Source organism: Bos javanicus, chromosome 12 (genome assembly GCF_032452875.1).
Source record: "Bos javanicus breed banteng chromosome 12, ARS-OSU_banteng_1.0, whole genome shotgun sequence".
In the NCBI taxonomy this organism is placed as follows: Eukaryota; Metazoa; Chordata; class Mammalia; order Artiodactyla; family Bovidae; genus Bos; species Bos javanicus.
The window spans coordinates 13,265,057-13,286,383 of record NC_083879.1 but is presented as its reverse complement, the minus strand read 5'-3'; the positions used below and the strand labels follow the sequence as shown (position 1 = coordinate 13,286,383).

Below are 21,327 nucleotides of genomic sequence, written 5' to 3'. Positions count from 1 at the left end.
AGTACCAGCCTAGTCCTGGTGGCCCTGCAGAGCATCAGGAGCCCCTGGGCTCATCATAGGTTTGCCAAACCAAGCTGCACATTCGGCTTCAAGTTCTCAAACCCAAGGATACTGTGATGGTTCATTTTATGTGTCAATTTTACGTGTCAGGTCAGTCCATTAAATCCCAAGCCAGGTGTTGGCATATTGGTATTTTGTACATCAGGCTGACATCTATATTCAGCTGACTTTATTAAGGAAAGGGGTTTCTTTGATCATGCAAGTGGCCTCATCCAATCAGTTGAAAGGCCTTAAGATGAAAAACTGAGATTTCCCTGGGGAAGTAGAAATTCTACTCAAGAATGAGCTGCCGTCTGAAGGTTTCCACCCTGTGGGCCTGCCCTACAGATTTTAAACTTGCCAGCTCCCACAACTAGGTAAGCTGATTCCTTTAGAAGTAATACAAACAACTTAGCTCAGTTTCTTCGGAGAACCCTGAATGATACGTATTTCTGCTGTGTTTCAGAACCAGAAAATACTGCTTTTAGGCATAATCCTTGACTCATTCAAGATAAATAAATGTTGAATTTGTGACATTTAATCTGGGTGCTGACTACAAACCAGGCACTGTACTAGGGGTAGAGATACAGATTAATAAGATCATCTCACAAAGGTTACAAACTGATTCACAATCTCAAAACAAAACATGTGGGTTCTCAAAAAGTATTTATTTATTCATAAATTTATCTAATTTCTTTTAGAACTTATTAGATTTTTTTCACCACTGCTCATGTAAAGATAGCATTAGTGACCATAGCCGCTAACACATCAGGATGTCAGATAGATAGATATATATACATCAGTTCAGTTCGGTCGCTCAGTCATGTCTGACTCTGAGACCCCATGAATCGCAGCACGCCAGGCCTCCCTGTCCATCACCAACTCTCGGAGTCTACCCACCCATGTCCATTGAGTCGGTGATGCCATCCAACCATCTCATCCTCTGTTGTACCCTTCTCCTCCTGCCCTCAATCCTTCCCAGCATCAGGGTCTTTTCAAATGAGTTAGCTCTCCGCATTAGGTGGCCAAATTATTGGAGTTTCAACTTCAACATCAGTCCTTCCAATGAACACCCAGGACTGATCTCATTTAGGATGGACTGGTTGGATCTCCTTGCAGTCCAAGGGACTCTAAGAGTCTTCTCCAACACCACAGTTCAAAAGCATCAATTCTTCAGTGCTCAGCTTTCTTTATAGTCCAACTCTCACATCCATACATGACCACTGGAAAAACCACAGCCTTGACTAGATGGATCTTTGTTGGCAAAGTAACATCTCTGCTTTTTAATATGCTATCTAGGTTGGTCATAATTTTCCTTTCAAGGAATAAGCATCTTTTAATTTCATGGCTGCAATCACCATCTGCAGTGATTTTGGAGCCCAAAAAAATAAAGTCAGCCACTGTGTCCACTGTTTCCCCGTCTATTTCCCATGAAGTAATGGGACCGGATGCCATGATCTTAGTTTTCTGAATGTTGAATTTTAAGCCAACTTTTTCACTCTCCTTTTTCACTTTCATCAAGAGGCTCTTTAGTTCTTCACTTTCTGCCATAAAGGTGGTGTCATCTGCATATCTGAGGTTATTGATATTTCTCCTGGCAATCTTGATTCCAGCTTGTGTTTCTTCCAGCCCAGCATTTCTCATGATGTACTCTGCATATAAGTTAAATAAGCAGGGTGACAATATACAGCCTTGACGTACTCCTTTTCCTATTTGGAACCAGTCTGGTGTTCCATGTCCAGTTCTAACTGTTGCTTCCTGACCTGCATACAAATTTCTCAAGAGGCAGATCAGGTGGTCTGGTATTTCCATCTCTTTCAGAATTTTCCACAGTTTATTGTGATCCACACAGTCAAAGGCTTTGGCATAGTCAATAAAGCAGAAATAGATGTTTTTCTGGAACTCTCTTGCTTTTTCTATGATCCAGAGGATGTTGGCAATTTGATCTCTGGTTCCTCTGCCTTTTCTAAATCCAGCTTGCACATCTGGAAGTTCACTGTTCGCATATTGCTGAAGCCTGGCTTAGAGAATTTTAAGCATCACTTTAGCAGCATGTGAGATGAGTGCAATTGTGCGGTAGTTTGAGCATTTTTTGGCATTGCCTTTCTTTGGATTGGAATGAAAACTGACCTTTTCCAGTCCTGTGGCCACTCCTGAGTTTTCCAAATTTGCTGGCATATTGAGTGCAGCACTTTCATAGCATCACCTTTTAGGATTTGAAATAGCTCAACTGGAATTCCATCACCTCCACTAGCTTTGTTTGTAGTGATGATTCCTAAGGCCTACTTGACTTCACATTCCAGGATGTCTGGCTCTAGGTGAGTGATCACACCATCGTGATGATCTGGGTTGTGAAGATCTTTTTTGTACAGTTCTTCTGTGTATTCTTGCCACTTCTTCTTAATATCTTCTGCTTTTGTTAGGTCCATACCATTTCTGTCCTTTATTGACCCCATCTTTGCATGAAATGTTCCCTTGGTATCTCTAATTTTCTTGAAGAAATCTCTAGTCTTTCCCATTCTATTGTTTTCCTCTATTTCTTTGCATTGATTGCTGAGGAAGGCTTTCGTATCTCTCCTTGTTATTCTTTGGAACTCTGCATTCAAATGGGTATATCTTTCCTTTTTTCCTTTGCTGTTTCACTTCCCTTCTTTTCACAGCTATTTGTAAGGCCTCCTCAGACAGCCATTTTGCATTTTTGCATTTCTTTTTCTTGGGGATGGTCTTGATTCCTGTCTCCTGTACAATGTCACGAACCTCCGTCGATAGTTCATCAGGCACTCTATCAGATCTAGTCCCTTAAATCTATTTTTATACATCAGTTACTAAATAGCAAAAAAAAAAAAAAAGAACTACTCTAGATAGGCAGCAGCATCAAGTAAACTTCCAAATATGAAAGAAATCAATGCCAGTGGCTGTTGAATCCCCCTCCTCTATTCAAACTCCCATGTCTCTACATCCCAGTTTATTTGTCTACTGTGATCCCAGATTACAACTTCATAACTTGTCTCCTTTACTGAACTGTGAGCCTCCAGAGAGCAGGAAGCAAGCGTTATTCATTTTTGTATTCCTAGAATATATGATGGGTTAAATAAAAGTTAGTGTCAACTGACTGAATGGATCAATGTGTGGGTAGATGGCCCCTAGACAGATGGCCAGTTGCTAAGGACTCTGCTTCTGTATCATAGACGGCTTCTGAGAAGAGTCAAGATAAAACTGAGGGATAGGACACAGGTGAGGATAGGAAAAGGAAGGATACAGGCGAGAACAAAGGTTAGAAGCTGGGAAACCTCAATCTTGATTCAGATTCTGCCTTAACTCACTGTGACCTTGCTGCTGCTACAGCTGCTGTTTAGTCATTAAGTCATGTGTGACTTAATGCAACTCCATGGACTGTATCAGGCTCCCCTGTCCATGGGATTTCCCAAGCAAGAATACTTGAGTGGGTTGCCATTTCCTTCTCCAGGGGAATCTTGACCCAGGCATCGAATCCACACTTCTTGCTTGGCAAGTGGATTCCTTACCACTGAGCCACTTGAGAAGCCCCACCATGACCTCAGGTCTTTGCAACTGAATATACATGTGTGTTAGAGGGCAGAGGTCATCTACAGAATATGTTAAATACAGATTATACCAGTAACCTGTGAAATATTTCAAATATCAGGACAACTTATAAAATACAAGGTCAACGTCCATCTATCTAACAATAGGAATCATCTCAAGATGATAACCCTAAGCAGACAGGCCAAAAAGGGACAAACCAAATTCTAATTAGAAAAATTAAATGAGAATGATACTGAAAGATGACTGCAGTGTTTGGAAGATATGTTAGGAAGTAAGAACTCAGGCAGGCTTTGCATCCATGCTCATTCCTCCTGACACCAGATGTGTCAAGTCTATCAGTGAGAGGAGTTCTTTGGCCTGAAGCTTCAGATATACCCACTCTCAAGAGCTTGGTCTTCTGAGCAATTCAAGGTTCATTTAGTTCTAGGGCTTCCCTGATAGCTCAGTTGGTAAGGAATCTGCCTGCAATGCAGGAGACCCCGGTTTGATTCCTGGGTTGGGAAGATCTGCTGGAGAAGGGGTAGGATACCCACTCCAGTATTCTTGGGCTTCCCTTGTGGCTCAGTGGGTAAAGACCTGGGTTCGATCACTGGGTTGGGAAGACCCCCTGGAGAAGGGAAAGGCTACTTACTCCAGTATTCTGGCCTGGAGAATTCCATGGACTATACAGTCCAAGGGGTCGCACAGAGTCGAACATGACTGAGTGATTTTCATACACACATACATATACTGAAATTAGTTTAACTTGTTCATCACTGCTATTTTATTCAATGGCCCTAAATTTAACTCTTTCAAGTTTAGGGAGTTTCTCTAATTCTACTTTCTAAAATTTGGAGAAAGGGGACTTTTTTAGCCCATTGATATCCTGTATCATTTTATTATTGTACTTCCATTAGATTACTTTTGTCCAGTAACTTCCTGAATTGAGTTCTACACTATTCCTAAATTCTAAACGAAGTTCTAAACTATTTTAGCCTGCCTTCAAGTGAGGCTTCCCTGTCTCTCTTCCTCTCACACAATCACACACTTCTGCCAATTCACCTGTTTATTGTTCTTTCTGGAAACCGTTTCTATCTGACTTTTGAAAGGTGCAAACAGAAGTACACATGATATGCTAGGAACAGAGACATTATACTTTAATACAAAAAAAGTTTCTGTTTTATTTTTAATAGTTTCCTTAAGCTGTCCAATGTTTTGTTGGCATTTCTAGAGTTCAAAGAAATAACAGAAAATATCTAGTCAAAACCCACTCTACTTCCTTCCTTTTATGCAGGTCCTAAATAGTCACATGCCATGTCTGAGATGTAGCAATGATCATCAGTGTCTGCCCTGGGGCTGGAACACAGGTACCCTAATCCCAGACACAGCCTAGGTCTTCAAGCAACAATTAAAAACTACTTCCACACTCTTTTAATAGACTATAAAAATCATTCAATTATGTTTACAGTGTGAGTTCATACTCAAAGAAACATCCCTATCTGACTTCAGTGCCTGTTCACAAAAGCCTTAAAAAGTCTTGCACAACCACTTACTGGGTAGTTTTATAAACTACCTAGAGAAAATAGTGTCAATTATCTAATGTCAAACGAGACCCTAGCACTGGTTCTTGATGTCCCCATTGCTTACAATTCCCCCCCCCACCCCACAAAATGTTACCTTCCCTCATCCTCCAACAGGAAGTTGTATGTCCAAAAGTCCTACATTTAAAATAAAACCAACCAGTTTGTTAAGTATGAAAGTACAATTACCAGTACCTCCTTCAACTTCTGGGTAGGGCCATGTGGCCATCTGTCACAGTCCAGTATAAAGGCCATTAATAGAGAGAGGCATCCATTTAGCTAATAACTCAAAGCCTTACAGGTTGTCAAGGGAGTGGTTCAATGAACATTCTCAAACTGATGCTGCAAACTCAAGTTGGGACAGTCTGTTAATTTCATCCTAGGAATCAACAGCCTTAAACATATTCATGTCATTAGGCTAAGAAAACAGAGAGGTGCATAAAAACGTCTACATGAGAATATGCATCACTGCATTATTTGTAATATATAAAACTGGAAACAATTTGAATACCCAACAATAGAATAGTTAAATAAACAAAGGCATATCAAAAATGTGCACCCACAATTAAATAATATATTGAGGAATGTTTACAGACCATGGTAGAGAATAAAAGTTACAAGACAGAAGGGTCAGCATATACACCAGGAAAGAAAAAATGGAATCCTATAAACCAAAACATTTAACAGTAGTTATATATTCTTATTACCTTTTTTCACTGAAACAAAGACTTTGTATCACAGACTTTGCAATTCAGAGAAATATGGTTTGAATTGCTCTCTACATGTCTGCAATGTAACCCTGAACAAGTTACTTAACCTCTATACTAGCGTTTCATGCTCTGTGCACAATCCTCTGTCATGGCGGACTCTCTGCAACTCCATGTACTGTAGCCCACCAGGCTCCTCTGTCCATGGGATTATCCTGGTAAGAATACTGGAGTGGGTTGCCGTTTCCTTCTCCAGGGATACCAGTGTTTCTTCATCTGTAAAATAAGGTTAATAATAACCTACCTCTCGGGTTGCTCTGAGTTTTTATGAATTAGGACATATATATACATCAATTCTTCAAGAAAATCAGAGATACCAAAGGAACATTTCATGCAAAGATGGGCTCGATAAAGGACAGAAATGGTATGGACCTAACAGAAGCAGAAGATATTAAGGAGAGATGGCAAGAATACACAGAAGAACTGTACAAAAAAGAGCTTCACGACCCAGATAATCACAATGGTATGATCACTCACCTAGAGCCAGACATCCTGGAATGTGAAGTCAAGTGGGCCTTAGAAAGCATCACTACGAACAAAGCTAGTGGAGGTGATGGAATTCCAGTTGAGCTATTCCAAATCCTGAAAGATGATGCTGTCAAAGTGCTGCACTCAATATTCCAGCAAATCTGGAAAACTCAGCAGTGGCCACAGGACTGGAAAAGGTCAGTGTTCATTCCAATCCCAAAGAATGCTCAAACTACCACACAATTGCACTCATCTCACACGCTAGCAAAGTAATGCTCAAAATTCTCCAAGCCAGGCTTCAGCAATATGCGAAGCGTGAATTTCCTGATGTTCAAGCTGGTTTTAGAAAAGGCAGAGGAACCAGAGATCAAATTGCCAACATCTGCTGGATCATAGAAAAAGCAAGAGAGTTCCAAAAAAGCATCTATTTCTGCTTTATTGACTATGCCAAAGCCTTTGACTGTGTGGATCACAATAAACTGTGGAAAATTCTGAAAGAGATGGGAATACCAGACCACCTGATCTGCCTCTTGAGAAATCTGTATGCAGGTCAGGAAGCAACAGTTAGAACTGGACATGGAACAACAGACTGGTTCCAGATAGGAAAAGGAGTTCGTCAAGGCTATATATTGTCACCCTGCTTATTTAACTTATATGCAGAGTACATCATGAGAAACGCTGGGCTGAAAGAAACACAAGCTGGAATCAAGATTGCCGGGAGAAATATCAATAACCTTAGATATGCAGATGACACCACCTTTATGGCAGAAAGTGAAGAACTAAAGAGCCTCTTGATGAAAGTGAAAATGGAGAGTGAAAAAGTTGGCTTAAAGCTCAACATTCAGAAAACGAAGATCATGGCATCTGGTCCCATCACTTCATGGGAAATAGATGGGGAAACAGTGGAAACAGTGTCACACTTTATTTTTCTGGGCTCCAAAATCACTACAGATGGTGACTGCAGCCATGAAATTAAAAGACACTTACTCCTTGGAAGGAAAGTTATGACCAACCTAGATAGCATATTCACAAGCAGAGACATTACTATTACTTTGCCAACAAAGGTTCGTCTAGTCAAGGCTATGGTTTTTCCTGTGGTCATGTATGGATGTGAGAGTTGGACTGTTAAGACGGCTGAGTGCCGAAGAATTGATGCTTTTGAACTGTGGTGTTGGAGAAGACTCTTGAGAGTCCCTTGGCCTGCAAGGAGATCCAACCAGTCCATTCTGAAGGAGATCAGCCCTGGGATTTCTTGGGAAGGAATGATGCTAAAGCTGAAAGTCCAGTACTTTGGCCACTTCACGCGAAGAGTTGACTCATTGGAAAAGACTCTGATGCTGGGAGGGATTGGGGGCAAGAGGAGAAGGGGACGACAGAGGATGAGATGGCTGGATGGCATCGCTGACTCGATGGACGTGAGTCTCAGGGAACTCTGGGAGTTGGTGATGGACAGGGAGGCCTGGCGTGCTGTGATTCATGGGGTCGCAAAGAGTCGGACACAGCTCAGCGACTGATCTGATCTGATACGTCACCTCGTATTTTTACATGCGGTAAACATTCAATAAATGGTAGCTATTTCAATTACTATATGATATTATACAATCGTTTCTTTTAAAATCAGGGGAAAAAATAAAGGTTATTAAAAAAGAAAAATCTTGGGATGAGCCCACCAGTCAGTGGTGCGCTAAGTTGCTTCAGTCGTGTCCAACTCTTTGCGACCCCATGGACCAGAGCTCACCAGGCTCCTCCATCCATGGGATTCTCTAGGCAAGAATACTGGAGTGGTTGCCAAGGGGTTTATTAATAATAACTAACTTCTCCAGTCAGAAAACCCTCTGACCTGTCTACTTTAAAATAAACTTTAAAAACAAATTCTTCAATAAAAACAAATACACCTGATCTTTGGTATCTCCCTTTTGATCCTTGAGAAGTTAATCCCTTAATTTTATCCCTCCCCTGACTGTAAGAGTGATGGCTGTGTCTCCTGCTAGCACCACCCCCGTCATGTACTCTTAGTCTTTTATTATGCCCACTTTGAATTCCCTGGCCAGTAGTCCTTAAACTCTTTCTTTTGGTTTACCTGCAACACCTTGCAATTTGCTTATTCTTTTTTCTTGGGAAATCAACATTTTCTGAAAGCTACTTTTACTCCTTTACAATAGGGTCTTTTAGTTTAAGGCCATAATTTCTGAAAGTAGCAATGCTTTTAGCTTAAGTTTCATAATACAGTATTATTTTCTTCCTTTTTGAGTTGAGATGAAATGAAATTAATTCTGTTTTGAAATTTAAGAATTTTTAAACACATCTTGAAGCTTCTGAAGGTTCTAAAAATTACCCCCCAAACCAAGACTGTATATCATTTTTTGGAACTGAATTTCATCAATTTCTGATTTCTAAATGATGGAACAGTAAAAAATATGTACAACAAAAAGTAAAAACAGGAAAAAATATGGTAATGTAAAACAGTCAAGGACTTTTAAAGTTAAAGTTGGTTTCATATCCTAGTCTGGTCACTTGCTAGCTCTATGACCTTGAGAGAGTTAATTGACCACTTTGATCCTTAGTTTTCTTATGAGTAAAATGACAAAAAGTAGTATCTAACTTCACTGGTTATTATGAGAAGTGGAAAAATATAACAGTGTTTGATTAATAGCATTCACTAAAAAGTTAGTTCATTTCCTCCCTATTTGTTTGCATATTATGAACTCAATACATTCATAGCATTAATTTTTATCTCAATTGTATATATTCAATGATCAAAAATAAAAAATATTATTAATATATGGGGGCAGGAGACAGGTATGAAAATTTGTACCTTATTAAAGGTTGAAAAGATTGAGAAGCATTGTTTAAGGAGAAACAAACTCAGAAAAAAGTTTATTAATGATATTAAGAAAGATTATTAATAAAGAAAAGACTTTAGAAGATCCCACATGGTCACACTTTTTGTCCTGGCTAAAAGTGATTTTATACTATAAGCACCTGAGACAAATCCTCCACAAAATCTCAGTTAAAAAAACTTTATCATATTGATAGAATACAGACAATAAGCAGTGCCAGAAATAGATACACTGACACTTAAAAATGAGAGTACAGCAGTCAACAACTCTAAGCTGTTTCTAAACAGTAGAATATCACAAGTTTTCTAAAACGGAAGGAATGAATGAGTTATGCCAAGTGGGAATATAAATAAGGTATCAACAAATTTGGTATCAACTCCAATACCTTGGCCACCTGATGCAAAGAGCCTACTCACCGGAAAAGACCCTGACACTGGGAAAAATTGAGGGCAGGAGGAGAAGGGGGTGACAGAGGATGAGATGACTGGATGGCACCATCGACTCAGTAGACATGAGTTTGAGTAAACTCTGGGAGACAGTGAAGGACAGGGAAGCCTGGCGTGCTGCAGTCCATGGGGTTGCAAAGTCAGACACAACTCAGCGACTGAACAACGTAGTGTTAGGCACTCAGTCGTGTCCGACTCTTTGCAATTCCACGGACGGTAGCCCCCCAGGCTCCTCTGTCCGTAGGATTCTCCAGGCAAGAATACTGGAGTGGGTTGCCATTTCCTTCTCCAGGGGATCTTCCTGACCCAGGGATCAAACTCAGGTGGCAGATTCTTTCCTGCTTGTGCCACCAGGGAAGTCCTTAACAACAACATGGCACTTACTAAAACTTCTACTTAAAATTCTCTGACAGGGGCCATAAGGTTCTCAAACCGAAACTACTACTCAGCCTTTTACAAAAGAGGTTTGCTGCTCGCCAACCTTGAGGGTGGCAGGGCTGGCTCACTCATCTCCCCGACACACCCAGCACACAGCTTCCACATACTTGGTGTTACAGAAGAATGATTAAACTGAAGCACATCGACAGACTTTAAAAACAGAGTTGGAGACTAACTATGTTATCAGAAGCATCAAGCAATACAATTCCCAAAAGTTGAAAAGCAACATCAGAAGAAGTCAGAGTATATGTATACTCTGACTATACTTGACATTTAATACATGGTCTCTTTACCATTAAAAAAAAATAATAATCAGAGAATCTCATTTATGACAGTCTTTTTTATTCATTATGTCCTCTAATCTTCCATTTTTCTTTCATCTAGTTGTTTCATTCCTCTGTTAATCATTAGGTAGAAATGTATAGAGCATAAACCATGCCTGGTAACACGTTGAGAACTGAGAGAGTAAAGATTTTTAAAACTGTCTTTGCCTGTAAAGAATATCTAATTTTAGTTTAAAAGACACATTTCCAAGAGAAGAAGCACTATTTAAATAATGCCAGCAAGTCAACAGGTGGGACAAGTCAGGTATCTGTTATCATCAACTAGTTTCAAATATTCACCAAAACACACACACACCGAGAAAAATTACTTTAAATGTTCCGCTATCATGAATCAAAGCATTTCTGAGAACAGGGAAAACAGTGCACTCCAGCAAAGCCGCTGCTGCTGGTGGGCGAGAAGGGGATGGTGGAGCATAAAAATTGTGTACAAATTCCCTAAGGCATTTTATTCTTCCAAAACAGCATAAGCAGTAAATAACCTTCTAGATAAATATAAACTGCCTGAAAGTGTTATAAAATGCTAAAACTTCTATCCTGAGACTGCAACATTTAAGTTCAAGATAGATAATAGTTGTACCAGAGGGAAATAAAAGTAAAAAAGTATTCAGCCTCAAAAAAGCAGTTGTGATGGAGAAAGCAAAGATGGGAGACCAGTCACTCTCTGAAAGTTCACTTAGCATTTATTTATAAATACACACTTATTTAGCATCTATGCCAGGCCTTGTGCTAAATTCTGGGGAAAAGAGTAGTGAGCAAGACATACACAGACCCTTGTTCTCCCTTAGTTAACATAAAGGAGAAATCCAACAGAAAAAGAACACACTCATCAATATGTTGAACCCAAGGACTTCCTGGGTGGCCCAGAGGTTAGGAGCCCAGCTGCCAATGCAGGGGACATGACCCTGGGCCTGGTACGATCACAGGTGCCATGGGGCAACTGAGCCCATGTGCCAGAGCCCATGCTCTGCGACAACAGAAGCCACAGCAATGAGTAGCCAGCTTGCTGCAAGCAGAGAAACCTGCTCGCCACAACTAGAGAAAGCCCGCGTGCAGCAACCAAGATCTAGTGCAGCCAAAAAATAAACTAAAATTTTAAAAAAGTATATGGAACTAAACATCCCTGTTTATTTATAAAGCCACTCAGTAGTAATAAAAGTTAACAGCTGTTCTTTAAATAAGCAACTAAGTGACTACCATGGTCAACTGTAATGCCAATCACAGAAGCAGGTGAGTTCTTACCCTTGAGACTTCACAACGCAGGTGCTTATACATAAACAAATAATTTTGATATAAGAAATAATTTAATAAAAAACTGTATGACTTTCTAAGGAAGTACTGAGGATGAAACAACTTTATTCTACTAGGGGACTAGAGTCCGGCAAGGTGTCACATCAATAACCTGAGTCTTAAAAAATTAAAAGGAGTTTGGCAGGCAAAGAATTTCAGATGAGGAGAAAACTACAGTAGGTAAAGTCACAGCTCAGGGTACAAACAGAGAATGGAAAATGGGGCTGGGTAACTCAGTTTATTTAGGGGTCAGTTCATGAAGACTCCTGTAGATCACAATGGTATATTTATACAATTTAAACAGTTACCACGGAAGTTTGTTGTTGTTTACTCGCTACGTCATGTCCGATTCTTTGCAACCCCATGAACTGTAGCCCACCAGGCTCCTCTGTCCGTGGGATTTTCCAGGCAAGAATACTGGAGTGGGCTGTCATTTCCTTCTCCAGGGATAGAACTCACGTCTCCTGCATTGGTAGGCGGGTTCCTTCTTACCACTGAGCCACCGTGGAAACCCATGGAAAGTTTGGACCTTGGTAAATTAATAAAAAGGACCTTGGTAAAATAATTTAAAAAATTTATAGTCCTATAATTAGGCCTGAAGTATAGAAAAATAACTGATAGCAGTGTGACGTTTAAAACTATAAAGGATCAGAGCAAAAAGACCTGTTTTTAAAGGCTATTACAACAGGCCAGGGTAGAGATGATAAAAACCAATAGTGAGAAGAGAGAAAAAGGAATTACAGAATAAGTATCTTTATGGACTGAAGATATCTTGATGGAGGTAAAAGAGAAAGAATGATGATGGCATTATTCAAGGTAGGCGACAGACAAGAATTGCCATGTATGGAGAGGGGATGTAATGAACTACACTTCAGATAAGCTGAATCTCGTATTTTTATTTGTAGGATAAAATAAACTCCTTCCATTCCACAATAACAATTACTCATTCAACAGTTTATTTTTGAAGTGCTTACCATGTATCAGGTACCATTACAAATGCTGGAAATACAGCAAAGTCCCTGTCCATGGAGCTTACATTTTAGCCTCCTCTTACGATACAGTGACAGGAACACTATTCTACAGTAAAAGGAACAGCAAGGAAATAGGGCAAGGCTGAAAATATGGGCATATAATAGACAATCCATATGATTTCTTCAAGTGAAGCTTCAAGGCAAATATTTTAAATTCAAATTGCAATTGAAAAACAAAAGTGGTCTTTTTTGGGTAATGAATAAGCAGCTGATAATTTTCATGTTTGATATGTTTTGATTTTCATGTATCAGTTTTGCTTGCACAGAAACATATGTGGCTAATTTTCTTAAAAGGGTGTGTGGGTGGGTGGGGGGGGTGTGTGTGTGTGTGGGGGGGTGTGTGTGTGTGGGGGTGTGTGTGTGTGTGTGTGTGTTCAGTCTTATCTGACTCTTTGTGACCCCATGGACTATAGCCTGCCAGGCTCCTCTGTCCACGGAATTCTCCAGGTAAGAATACTGGAGTGGGTTGGCATTTCCTTCTCCAGGGGATCTTCCTGATCCAGGGCACCAAGGGGACCAAGGGACAGAAGCCATGTCTCCTAGTGGCTCCTGCATTGGCAGGCAGATTCTTTACCGTTGAGCCACCCGGGAAGCTAGCTACACCAGCCCAACAACACTAGGAGGAATGCTCTTTGGGAAAGTACTAAAATTAAAAGGCTACCACATCATACAAACTGAGCATGGTTCAAACTGCTTCAAAGATTGTTAATATTCTTCTCTAAAATCTAAAGTTTCCTTTCTACTTGTCCATGAGAAGCAGCTTTGCTAAAACAAAGTTGACTGTGACCTCTGATTATGAAATATTTAATTGTAAGATATTTTATTCAAAGTATTACACAGGTGTTTCTGCCTATATGTTAATCTTTTTAATCTCTCAAACAGGCTAGTGAACATGAATTCTTAATCCCCAAGCTTATCTGAGACAGAACTATATATGACTACAGATACACATTTCAAAAACTTTAAAATAAGTTGCATCCTTTTAAAAAATGATATGAAAAATGTCTTCAATTCCTTGACAAACACTTTATTTTCTACTATTTTCAATGAGATGAGTGAATGCATCCCATACCTAAGTTATCTGTTCTTTGTTACACCACCTTTTGTCACCTTCCCATCACTCTCAGGACCTCCGAGTTCCCCCAAGGTTACTACTACCAACTTTCTTATCTTTTACCTCATCACGGGTCACTGCCTGCACCAACGATTCCCTACAAAAGCAGAAAAGACCCTCAGGGGCCTTCTGAAAATCTGTGAGGACATTTTGGTTATCACGATAAGGGACAGGAGGGCGGGTATTTGATGGATGGGAACTCTTGATCCTAGCAGTCCTAAAATGCATGAGACATCACTGGACAACGAACTGGATCCCTTAAGGTTTCAAAAGACTCCACTGGACACTGAGTAGGTGAAAAGCCTGCGTACGACCATCTTAGTCTAGGACTTTACTACATATAACATTTGTGTTAGTGAAGACTGAATTTTCCAGAAGTGCAGCTACCATGTAGATTGAGGAAAGATTCCACGGTTTAACCAAAACTTGTTCACAACTTGGGAGAAATTAGTTTGTTGATGACAATGGCACTTACGGTATTTTAACTGCCAGTGTAGTACATCTGAAATCAGCCTGCATTTTTGCAATCACACTCACAATGATTTCTGTGGCCTGGTGCAATATGCCAGCAACTGATCAGTACTTCACTGTGTCTTCTAATGTAATCATACTTGAGCACTTACATATTTAAATAGCAGACATGTCATTTTCTAATAAAATACTTATTGCACCTTTATGCTTCAACTAGAGCAGTAGACTGCTTTTTAAAAATTATGTTTATGGGTATTTTTTATTGACTGTAAATCTTTAGGATATTACAGGAGACTTTCATATTCGTTATAAAAAGGAGACACTGGGCTAGAAAGGTTTAGAATCACTGGCCTACACATTAGCCTCCACGTGCCTGGACTACTGAAGATGTCTCCTGACTGACAGCTTAGATTCTCTACATGCCTTTTCCGAAGTATCTACAGATGTTAAAAAAAAAAAAAAAAAAAAAATCACCATTATTATTTCTATCTCCAAAATACCACAGGGTTCCAATTGCCTTGCAAATCAGTCCAGGACTGAGATTTTTACAATTCTCCATAAAGAGATGAGCTCTACCCAACCTAATATCTTATCTGCTTTATATCACAGATAGAACACTCCATTCTGAAAGGCTTATTTCTGGGAACTATAATCAATATTTTGTAATAACCTATAAGGGGAAAGAATCTAATATATATATATATATATATATATATTTATCTCAATCACTTTGCTATGTACCTGAAATGAGCACAACACTGTAAATCAACTACAATTTTCTTTTTAAAGTTGAATAATGAAAAAAAAGAAAGAAAGCCTTATTTCTAAGGAGTCAGCAAGTCACAGTAGAAAGAGTGTTAGGGGACTTCCCTGATGGTCCAGTGGCTAAGAGTTCACGCTCCCAATGTAGGGGGCCCTGGTTCAATGCCTGGTCAGGGAACTAGATCCCTCATGCCACAACTAAGAGTTTTTCGCAACTAAAACCCAGCACAACCAAATAAATAACAGAGAGCGTTAGGATTTAGAACCTAGGTCTGCCACTTATTAGGTGAAGTACCCTGGATGAGTTACCACTTTCTGAGTCTCTGTCTCCTCATTTAAGTGACAACTGAGAAGGACCTTGCTCACAGGGTTGCGGTGTGGCATGAATCAGACACAGCAAGAACTCAAAGAGTTTGCTACTTCAAACCTTTATCTGTTTTGTTCATTTACTCATTCCAAGGATGATACCTGGTAGGTATCCAGCAGTGGTCAAGAAATGTCTGTTGAATGAAAGCATATTGTTTTCTGAAACCTTTCCAGCCCATCTGACTCTGTTCCAGAAATTTATCAGTTAATCAGGTAAGAATAAGTTGCGTGTTCTTTCGTGCATGCTAAGCTGCTTCACTCTTTTGCGACCCCATGGACTGTAGCCTGCCAGGCTCCTCTGTGCGTGGGATTCTCCAGGCAAGAATACTGGAGTGGGTTGCCATGCACTCATGCAGGGCATCTTCCCAACCTAAGGATCTAACTGGTCTCTAGCGTCCCCCACATCAGCAGATGGTTTCTTTACCACTAGCGCCACCTGGGAAGCTGCACAAATTGAGTGTTTACTAGAACAAAAGGGCTTCCCTCAGTTGGTAAAGAATCCTTCAGTTAGTAAAGAATCTGCCTGCAATGCAGGAGACCAGGGTTCAATTCCTGGGTCGGGAAGATCCTCTGGAGAAGGAAATGGCAACCCACTCCAGTATTCTTGCCTGGAGAATCCCATGGACAGAGGAGCCTAGGAGGCTACAGTCCATGGGATTGTAAGAGTCGGACAAAACTTATCGACTAAAGCACCACCACAGAAGAAAATACCCAGGCTCTGCTCTTAAGAAACAAAAAAACTCTGGAAAATGACAGGGCAACATAAAAGACGTCACAAGACTGTGTATGACTAATCAACCAACAGTAAGGACATTAAGTGCAGTGTATCTAAGGGCAAGACACATTACTGTGGGTGGGATCAGGATGGAATGTGATGTGAATAAGAGATAAAAGAGCCAAGTTTCCAGATTTTTCTCCATTAATCCATTCTTCTCACACATAGTCTGAGAGAACTTTACAGTAGCCCAAACCTGTCTCTCCCCTAAAGCTCATCAAAATGGTACCAATGTTCTCAGCATTCACCTACCTGTTTATGTGTTGCTTACCAGAAGCTTCCATGTCCTGGTACCCACCATAGGAGAAGAGCACAGATTAATAAAGTAGCCACTAACTACAGGTGGCAACTGAGTACATGAAATGTGTCTAAACTGAAAGATCCTGAAAGTGTAAGTTTCACTGGATTTCAAAGACTTAGTACCAAAAAAAAAAAAAGTAAAACATCTCATTAATAATGTTTATTTGATTTCACGTTAAGACATCACTGTGGACATACAGGATTAAATAAAAACACATTGTTAAAATTAAATCCACATACTTATTTTTCACTTTTTAATATGGCTACAAAAAATCCGTATATAATGGGCTTCCCTTATAGCTCAGTTGGTAAAGAATCTGCCTGCAATGCAGGAGACCACGGTTCGATTCCTAGGTCGGGAAGATCCCCTGGAGAAGGAAATGGCAACCCACTTCAGTATTCTTGCCTGGAAAATCCCATGGACAGAGGAGCCTGGCGGGCTACAGTCCATGGGGTCCCAAGAGTCGGACAAGACTTAGCGACTTAACTACTAGGGAAAATCTGAGAACACGTATGTGGTGGACTTCCCAGGTGGTCCAGTGGCTGAGAATCTGAGGTCCCAATGCCGGGGACACAGGTTCCAATCCCTGGTCAGGGGACTAGACCCCACGTTCCACAACTAAAGAGTTCACACGCTGCAACTAAAAACCCCGCGTGCCTCAACGTGCCACAACTAAGACCCGGACCAACCGAAACAAAAAGGAACAAAAACACATGTGGCTCGCAGTATGTTGATACTGGACAGTTTCTTTTCCCAGCTCTACAATTCAGCCTGAAGAGACCCCTTGCTATGAGCCCTGTGTCCCCTGAGCTACGACTTTGTAGGTACTACTGCTGGCATCTGAAACACTTTTCCCTCCTCACCGAGTTTGCTGCTACTCAATCTTCAGATATTAGCTTCACACCGACGGTTACACCGCTCTCTCCAAGAAGCCTCCCCTGGCCTCTCACCCTCGAGCCCCGACAGACAGGCCTGGGGTCTCCACCTAGGATGCGAGCATCCATCCCACAGCTCGTCACACAGCAACTGCTCGCCTGGTGCTGGTCCGTCTCCCCGAGAAGAGGGGAAGCTCCTTGAGGGACCCGAGAGTCTCCCAACACGCCGACTCGTCGACGCGGGGCACAGAGCAGCACGAACGCTGAATGAACGAGGGGTGGGTCAGAATGGATGAACAGCCGGGACGACCCCGGTTCGGGGGTAAAGGGGCGCAGAGGGGCGCGGGCAGGGCCTGCGGGGCTCCAGGGGGCGCCAGCAGGCGTGACCGGGCAGCTCGGAGCGGCAGAACGGCGGCAGCTCCGGTTAAGACTCACCAGCCCGCGGTCGAGGTCGGCGTCCGACGGCTGGGCGGGGGGCTGCAAGGACCCGGAATAGCGCAGGCCATCGCCGGCAGGCGCGACGCCGACCCGGGCAGCCATGGCGGCGCGGCTCGGGACCCTCGGAGCGCCGCGGTGCCTACGGGGCGGCCGCAGGGACAAACTAGTGAGGCCGGGACGCGCTCGCGGGTTTCACCTACGCCACGCCCGCCTCGCTGGTGGAGGCCGCGGCCCCAAGGTATCTCGTTCGCACCCAGCTTGTGCCATCAAGTCGTTTGTTTCCCATTTGCAGACCTCCGGGGACAAAGCCCGAGGAGCTTCCTCCCCGCATCCTTACAATCTGATGTTAGATCTGGTGTTGAGCCACACGAGGAGACATCCTGAGATCTCAGTGCAGTGACTGAAGTTCCCCGAAAGTCCCTAAGACCCACACCATACCCGCTCCCCTACACACACACCTCAACTACTGATCATACTTCTGTTTAAAACCACAATTCTCCCATCCACGAGGGCAATCAAAGTGACCATCTGTTTATTCCACCCCTTCCCCCCGTAGGACTGGCTATATTTAAGGTGAAATTACAAAGAAACTTGTTTTATCTTCCACCGACAAATGGTTTTGCGCTGACTTGGATATAGAGAGACCCACTTTGTTATTGTCCATCCTAAAGGAAATCAGTCCTGAGCGTTCATTGGAAGGACTGATGCTGAAGCTGAAACTCCAATACTTCGGCCACCTGATGCAAAGAGCTGACTCATTGGAAAAGACCCTGATGCTGGGAAAGATTGAAGGCATGAGGAAAAAGGGACGACAGAGGATGAGATGGTTGGATGGCATCATCAACTCAATGGACATGAGTTTGGGTGGATTCCAGGAGTTGGTGATGGACAGGGAGGGAAGCCTTATGTGCTGCAGTCCATGGGGTCGCAAAGAGTTGGACACAACTGAGTAACTCAACTGAGAGTGTGGGCCATAGCAGAGTGAGGGCGAGTGAGGCTGTGAAATGTGTGGTTAGTGGCTGGTTAATTTCATATATTGATGAGTGGGAGGATTATTCCAACTCTTTTTGGGAAGGGGTGGAGATTTCCAGAATTTGGGTCACTGCCCACTCCTTGGTCTTTTGACAGTGCCTTGGAACTGTCATGGCACCTCTGGGGGTGTCATTTCACTTGCTGATTGAGGATCAAGGTCTAGTCTTGTCTGCCATCTGGGTCCCATTTGATTCTAATCGGTTTATGTTGCGTCCTTGGGCTAAGTCATTCTTTGAAAAGTTGTGCCCTGCCCCTTTTGCTCCTGTTACAACACTACATTCAGTAGACTTTTGTCTACTAAAAAAGATACACAGTGTGAAAGTTGCCAGTTAAGTTTCACCTGGGGCAAAATGAGAACTGCAGCCTGGGAGACATTACCTCAGATAGCTCTGAGAGACCGCTCTGAAGAGGTAGTGGGGGAAGGTCAGTATATATGATTTTGGTGAAGGGGGAGCTCAGAGCAATCAAGCACCTAACTTTCAAAAGGTTTTCTGCTAGTGAGGAGAAACTGATGTCACCATGAAAGAATTTAGTGCTTTTCTAGATATGAAGACATGCAAGGATTGAGATCATGAAATTTAGTTCCTGGAAATATTTATCTAAAGACCTGTCCCACCAGTTCTCCTGGAGCACAAAGTGCGTCTTTCTCCACCCTTAACTCCCTTTAGGGCCTGTTGACAGTCAACAGCTGCAGCACAGGGTTCAATCTCAGAGGGTTCATTTGAGAGGCAGATGCCGAACCTCTTGGCAAGAGTGAATTTATAGTTGACACTTTCTTAAAGAAAAGCAGATATAGGCAATTTATCTTAGATATATCTCAGTAAAAAAAGGTTTTCAACATTTTTTGTTTAAAAAGATTTTGGCAAAAAAAAAATTGACCTCTGTGTGCCTCAGCTTCTCATCAGTAAGTGAAAGTAGAAGTCACTCAGTAGTGTCGGACTCCTTATGACCCCATGGACTGTATAGTCCTGAATTCTCCAGGCCAGAATACTGGAGTGGGTAGCCTATTCCTTCTCCAGCAGATCTTCCTGACCCAGGAATTGAACCAGGTTCTCCTGCATTGCAGATAGATTCTTTACCAGCTGAACTACTAAAGTGAGGGATAATAATAGCACCTCCTGTATGAGGATTAAATGAATTGACTTTTGTAAAGCTTTTAGAACAGTGCTGGATACTGAGTTAAATTCTATAAGTATTAACTACTGTTTTCCTTATATTACCTCTTTCATCTGTTTGCTTCCTTGTATATTTTCTTCTTGCTTCCCAGCCCCAACTGTTATGGGAAGGGAAGGGGGCAAAGCACAGTATTTAAAAGAATGATACAGTCTGAGAATAGGACATAAACTGATTATAACGAAATAGGTCCAGGATAGCAAACCAGCTGACTTCCACTAGACCTGGAGCCTCAAGGGTTCTGAACTTGAGCTTACCAGTCAGAGGGGCTGAAGAAGGAAATGGCAACCCACTCCAATGTTCTTGCCTGGAGAATCCCATAGACAGAGGGCCCTGGAGGGCTAGAGTCCATGGGGTCACTAACAGTCAAATAAGACTGAGCACAGCACAGCACAGGCAGAGGGGCAGGATTCCCTGAGTCAGGACATTATGAGTGATTATAATAACAAAACAGGCGAAAAAAAAAAAAAAAGGGTTAAAGTCAAAGAAACAGATCTAGCACGGAAGAGTCAAAATTGACTCTTCTTTGTTACAGATAGATTACCAATGTAGGAGAAAGTAAAGGCAGATTGAATCAGAGGACTCTCATTCAAATAAAAGACTTTGGCTCTAAAAAAAAAAAAAAGGAGAAGAAGAAAAAAAAAAGACTCTGACCCTGCAGATAAACATAGAGTACGTGAATAGACATAGACATAGTGAATCTAGTGTATGTCTGTGGTAGTAGTAACATAATAGCCCCTCCTGTGTGAGGACTAAATAAACTGACTTTTGTAAAACTCTTAGAACAACGCCATATACCTAGTAAGTTCTAGAAGGACCCAGGCAGGAGTTGGAGAAGTTAGTGCTCAAGTTGGCCATAGAAGGGTGACTACAAGTTTGCTGGACAGATAAAAAGGAAGCAAGCTTGGGGGGATGAGACAATGAAAGCATTGTATACGAACAGTCCTGAAAGTCATTCAGTTTCGCTAAACTTAAAGTACTTTGGCCACCTCATGCAAAGAGTTGACTCATTGGAAGACTCTGATGCTGGGAGGGATTGGGGGCAGGAGGAGAAGGGGACAACAGAGGATGAGATGGCTGGATGGTATCACTGACTCGATGGACATGAGTTTGGGTGAACTCCGGGAGTTGGTGATGGACAGGGAGGCCTTGGCAAGCTGCGATTCATGGGGTCGCAGAGTCGGACACAACTGAGCGACTGAACTGAACTGAACTGAACTGAAAAGTGTGAAAAAGA

The 21,327-nt window shown here is 41.8% G+C and overlaps 1 protein-coding gene across 2 annotated transcripts in view; it reads right to left on the bottom strand.

Annotated features, from left to right (window-relative positions):
• DNAJC15 (DnaJ heat shock protein family (Hsp40) member C15) overlaps positions 1-18,031 on the bottom strand; it is an 84,134-nt gene extending 66,103 nt beyond the window's left edge. The window contains exon 1 of one of the 2 annotated variants that reach the window (XM_061434497.1): positions 17,883-18,031. In XM_061434497.1, coding sequence (XP_061290481.1) covers positions 17,883-17,987 — 105 coding nt within the window. In that variant the 5' untranslated portion in view covers positions 17,988-18,031. The remainder of the gene's footprint in view (positions 1-17,882) is intronic. The other variant, XM_061434496.1, reaches the window with a different exon arrangement.
• Positions 18,032-21,327: the final 3,296 nt, after the last annotated feature.